The following is a 6,000-nucleotide window of genomic DNA, read 5'->3' on the forward strand; positions in this document are numbered from 1 at the left end:
TGTTATCACTAAAAATACAGAAGAAATTTTTTTTAATTTTTTTTTAATTTATTTATGATAGTCACACACACACAGAGAGAGAGAGAGGCAGAGACATAGGCAGAGGGAGAAGCAGGCTCCATGCACCGGGAGCCCGACGTGGGATTCGATCCCGGGTCTCCAGGATCACGCCCTGGGCCAAAGGCAGGCGCTAAACCACTGCGCCACCCAGGGATCCCCAGAAGAAATGTTTTTAATTGGTTTCTTTTCGTATTGTAATTGCACTTATTACATATAATTCTCCATTAGGCACTATCAGAACTTTGAACCTTTATTCATCAACCCCTAGGGATAAGTATAAGATTGAATCAAAGTGAATGAATATACAATAGATTGATTGCATATTTTTTATTCTTCATGCAAAGATATATTCTCTAAATTTAAAATTTAAATTAAGATTTAAAAATTATTGAATATTTTCAACTTCAGCTTAATACCTTAAGCTTGTTAATGGTAAGTTATACAATTTTTCATTCCACAAGTACCAAAAAAAAATGTTTTAAAACCTTTTTATTAATTCCATTTGTGATTCTCAAAGCAAGGCCCATGGTCTATAAAGTATGTCACTCCTTTATTTGAACAAAATATCAAGATAAATATTCTCCAAATATATCAATATTCAGAAACAACCTGAAATATTTGTCCTAAGAAGCATGGAAATCCATTACCAACATACTTTAGTTCACATGAAGGGGCAGGACACAATTCAATTCACTCCCATCCCCAAAACCCTTAAGTTTAAAATGAGGACAGAGAACACCTGAAGCTAATTTAACAGTGTATGTTAACTACATTAGAATTAAAAAAAGGACAAAGCACAATATGCACTGGCAATGGTGAGGACAAAAAAAAAAAAATCTGTTAAAGACTCCTAAATAAACCCATTAAACACAACGTAACAATGGATCACCACAGTAGCCCTAATACTGGGGTATGTAGAGGATATCATCTAATAACCAGCTTTACAAAATGCCCCAAATCAATAAAAACAAATACACATCTGACAATCTATTAAAGAAAAACTATACACGTTTAACAGCAAACTTCAGCTAATCACTGCTTTGGAGAAGTTTTTAGCTAACTAAGATACCACTTAAATAGAGTCTTCGCAAAATTTTACAGTTTGGGGTGAAGACCATCCCAAAATACATCAGGGCCCCCTTTCCCCCAAATCAAGGCTTTACAAAAGCATGGTTCAGAGAGTCATATGTCCTTTTATTTGTTCCAAAGTGAAGATTCCTGGGTCCTGCCTTCAAATTCTGATTCCACAGGTGTGGAGTGAGCCCCAGGAACCTGCACATTTACACCTACTAATGCTTATAGACCACTGTCCCAAAGGGAAGAAACTATGAAAACTGTGTGTTCCTGGTGATGCAGGGATCTTCATTATGAATATCTACTCTTGCACTATGATGTAACATGATGATCTCAGAGGTTGGTGAAGTCTTCAAGCTATTTGCCTTCATGTCATGAAAGTAGAGAACGCTCAGATTTTGAGTTCCTGCAACCCTTCTTGTTTTCTACCTCCTTCCTCATCTGTTAGCGGCCCCTTCCCTCTAACCTGCAGGTCATCTCTTAGAGGACACTCTTGAGAGACCAGAACTTCGCGTAGATTAAGCATAAAATGGCGCTAAGAAGGCACAAGAAGCATGATTAAATGCGAGGCATGTTTTTTCGAACAGTCTTCGTGGTGTCCAGTGCAGGTGCTCAGAGACCTCCTCTGGTCAATTTCCTAACCCTACGCCAAGCCCCCAAGTGTCTGGTGCACCTACCAGACCTTCATACCCGGCGGCTCAATGGAGAACGCGCAGGTGAGGTATCCTCACATAACGGGCTTACCACGCAGGGTCTCGGGATTCCGAGGAAAACCCGAACATCGTTGCTACTTACGCTAACAAACTGAATGTCATCTTCGTTTTCATCCGTCGTTGCCTCAGATGCCTCGGGCCCAGCTGGAGGGGCAGATTCTATCATCTATAAAAACAAGCCAGAACATGCTCAGCTATTCAGCCACAGCCTCGGAGGGAGAGACTGTCCCCGAAGGAACGAAAACGGGGAGCGCTCTAACAGCAAGCTCTCGAGGAAAGCGAGTGGAGCCAAGCGCACGCAGAGCCGATGGAGGCGGGTGATGCCTCTGCAGACGTGGAGCCACAGGCAGCGGGCGCCGCCGAGAACCACTCACCAGCCCCCGCGCATCCCCCCGTCTCCTCGAGGAGGAGGGATGCACGCTCCCCGCCCAGGGGCGAGCCTGTCTCAAAATGTCGCTCTCGCGGCCGGAGCAGCTGCCACGGGGAGCTCCGGGGCCGGCGCAGGGAGCCGGGGGCCGCCGGGCGGCCATTGTTGCCGCCGGGTCCTCCTTCACACCCGCACCGGGCCCGCCCGCTGGGCTCGGCCCGGGCCGCCGAGGCTCTCGCCCCGCCGCGGGGCTGCCGCCGCGCACCAGGCCTCACACTCCGCCGAACACAAAGCCCTTGCCGGCTCGGCTCGCCATGCCGCGGCCCGACGCCCGACCACTCACCTCCGACCCCGGGTCTCCCATTTCTCCGACGGCCTAACTGACAGCACCGCCGCTCCTGCGGGCCCCGCCGCCGCCGCCGCCGCCGTCGCTGTCGCTGCTGCGCCCGCCGCCGCCGCCGCCGCCGCCACGACTTGCCTTCCCGCCCAGCACCGCTTCGCGCCGCCGTGACCCGCCCCTGCGTGAGCGCCGACGCCGCCGACGCCGCCGACGCCGCCGAGGCCGCGGGCGGAAAGAGGTGCGAAACCGCGTCAAAAGGCGGAGCGGCCTGCTGTGGCCCGCTCCACCCCCGAGCCTCTGTGGCGCAGTCTGGGCCCGCCTCCCTCGCGCCGCGCGGGAAGCTGGGAGTTGTAGTTCTCGTCACTCCTGAGACTGTCTCGGCTTCGGTGGAAAAGAGCGGAAAAGGACTCCGAAGTATGGCGCATGCGTCTGGCCACGCTGACGTCAGCTGCAGCTTTGCAGAGCTGTGGGCGGGCTAGGTTCTGTTTTATAGGGAAGGGCAGGAACGAGGGTGTGGGTGGAGGTGGTTTTGGAATTCGATGATGTGTGGGTGTCGAAGCAAAGCTCACGGGTGTCAGTTTTAGTCGCAAAGGTGGATGATGGGGACTAAATTCTGATCATCCTTTTCAGACTTTTTTGCAGTGGGCTCAGAATGTGGAGGCTTAGTTGAATTTTGTGATAAAGAAATCGAAAGTGTCCTTGCATTACTCACCTAGCTTCGTTCTCTGAGCCACAGCTCCGGTTTCCAGGTTGGCCTGAAGAACACTGACGAAGCAAGGGAGTCCGGGTCCAGAGCGGACCGGGGCCGAGGCCTCGCTAACTATCCCCAAGCTCTAGACCAGCGGTGATAACGAGCTGTTTAAGGATAGTCTCGGATATTACCTTACAAAAACAGCTTACCTTTTTTCAGTGTTCATACTCAAAAAGTGGTCTATGAAATAGTTCATTCATGTTCACTTGTGTTCACTTTTTCTCACTTTGGTGTCTTACAAAAAAAAAAAAAAAAAAAGGCTTTTTTTTTTTTCACACAATTTTTAAAAGTACCTTTCCAGGCAGAAAATCCTTTTAAATCTTAGATGCCTGTTTTTGCCTGTCTATATGCAAAATCTACCATCTGAGTATTTGTGTCTATGGTAATTATTCTTAATATTTGGTATTTCCTGCATTTCCAGCAAGTGTTTTATGACTTCATTTGCTTTTCTATCGAAGTTTGATAATTCTAGAAGCAAACAGAATGAGAGACCAGTGACAGGTATGAGTTCATGGATAAAACTCTTGAAAAACAAGCTTTATGTGGCAAGAGCCCCCAAATGCTCATACTCTTCAATTCAGTTGTCATTACATTTATCCTGAGGAAATACTTTAATCCGTAGGAAATTCTTTATGCAAAATATTATTTACAACAGATGTTTGTAATAGAAAAATCGGAAAGCATTTAAATGGCTAGTGATTGGGAAACGAAATGGTTAAGCTTTGGCATGTATCCTACCAATATAATACTAATGGAGTGTTTTTATCTCTAATGAAAATGTTTAGCTAAAATTTCTAAAATACTATTTTTCAAAAATGCAAGACATATAATATGATCAGAACCATGTCAAACCACCAAGCCAACCATGTCTGAAATAGAAAAACTACTTATACATTAATAATAATTTTCTCTGGGTAGATGTTTATAAGAAATCCTTTGAAACTCACTAACAATATTAGAGACGTGCCTATCGTTAACACAAAGCTAGGTCTATTTAGCTTGGTGTAGCAAAAAAAAAAACCATAGAAAAAGCTTAGGAGTCTCTCAAACTGAGGAAATTAAGAAGAGACTGGGTAGGGTAATATTAAGGCCACTGTGTGAAGTTCGAAACTGGTTAGATTTGGAAGAAGCAGAGTTGTTTGCCTGTTGGTTCAGGGTTCAAAACAATGGGGAAATTCTTTTTTGAATGACTGAGGAATTTTGTTGTTGTTGTTGTTTTACTTGGGCCATGAATCCATTATTTTGCTTTATGAGTTAAGATTTTAAATTTTTTAAAATTTATTTATTCATGGGAGACACACACAGGCAGTCACAGGCAGAGGGAGAAGCACGATCCCCTCAGAGAGCCTGAAGTGTGGGACCCAATCCCAGGACCCCAGGATCAAGCCCTGAGCCACCCAGGCATCCCATAAGTTAAGATTTTGAAGAGAGCCCATCATTGGCCTTGATAACTCCTCTAATTTAGTTCTCTTAGATTGTGTCCTAACCAACATCATAATAGATTTCTAGATCTACATCAGTGACATGTTGATACTATTCTTTCAACTCACCATGTAACAAAGAAGTATGGGCTTCAGCTTTGGTTTTGTTCTCATCAGTTTTCTATTGACTTGCTTTTTTTTTGTTGTTGTTGAATGATTATTTATGAAACCATCTGTCTGAACATTGGCTGCACAGAAGCATTTAAGATTCTGGAGACCTGGTTCTTTTTTTTTTTTTTTTTTTTTTATTTTTTATTTTTTTATTTTTTTTTTTTTTTTTTTGAGACCTGGTTCTTGATTAAAGGAATGCCACCAGGAGGCAATTAAATGCATCAGAAAGGCTCAAACTCTCAGTGAGAATTATCATACAATATTTTCATAAATCTGAAAAAAAGAGAAAGTAGCATGAACCTATAACCTACTTAAGGAGCATTCAACTTGAGCAAAAAGATTCATTTACACTCAGCACCAAATCTTAATACGCTTTAGTAAAAGCACAAATATATCCAATGCAATTCTGTTATGAAGAACCATATTTGGTTTGGATTAAATGCTCTGGCTTTAAGACCTAGTAGCTGGAATGGCCCCTTCAACAATTTCTAATAAAGTAAGAAATGGATTTTTAGGTATTTATTCCAAAACAAAATATTCTCCAGAGAAGAAGTTGGCTCTGAGGATAATATGGAACTGTTGACATAATCATTTTCTGGGAGTTACAGAATCAAAAGCATTTGGTTCTGAAAGAGTACAAAAGACTAGCTCATAAAGGACTAGGTCTACGAATGCAATCTCTTTGTTCCTCTCAGGTCTGCAATTATGTACAAGTGTTGCATATATGGAAAAGAAGCCTGTTCCAACAAGACAAAAGAAGGTGGTTCATTTCTATGGTTAGTTCAGAAGCACAAGCCACTTTTCTCATTAGAGCAAGCTGTAATAATTACTTCTTTAGAATATGGACATCTTCCCCTTCAGGCAATGATGTATTTGCCTGTATAAGCAAACTGGAGAGAGTAGTTTTTGGTGCCATTATCACACATTTTGAGTAATTTGCAAAACTTCCTACCCCCTTTCTGGAAATACTTGGAGGATCATCATTCATTGTATTTGTATCATAGTAACATTATTCCTCCATGAAAAGCCACTGAACAAAACTTTTGAGATTCTACTTGTGGTGGGTCACAAGAGTCTTGAAAACACCATAGACAACCAAAAGT

At 43.5% G+C, this 6,000-nt stretch overlaps 1 protein-coding gene across 1 annotated transcript in view; it reads right to left on the reverse strand.

The window, feature by feature from the left end:
- LOC121486650 (E3 SUMO-protein ligase ZNF451) overlaps nucleotides 1-2,897 on the reverse strand; it is a 90,185-nt gene extending 87,288 nt beyond the window's left edge. The window contains exons 1-2 of the mRNA XM_041747711.1: nucleotides 2,558-2,897; nucleotides 1,930-2,013 (exon numbers count right to left, since the gene is read on the reverse strand). Of these exons, the coding sequence (XP_041603645.1) occupies nucleotides 1,930-2,013; nucleotides 2,558-2,578 (105 nt within the window). The 5' untranslated portion in view covers nucleotides 2,579-2,897. The remainder of the gene's footprint in view (nucleotides 1-1,929; nucleotides 2,014-2,557) is intronic.
- Between the last annotated feature and the right edge of the window lie 3,103 nt (nucleotides 2,898-6,000).

This window comes from Vulpes lagopus, chromosome 1, assembly GCF_018345385.1.
Source record: "Vulpes lagopus strain Blue_001 chromosome 1, ASM1834538v1, whole genome shotgun sequence".
NCBI lineage: Eukaryota > Metazoa > Chordata > Mammalia > Carnivora > Canidae > Vulpes > Vulpes lagopus.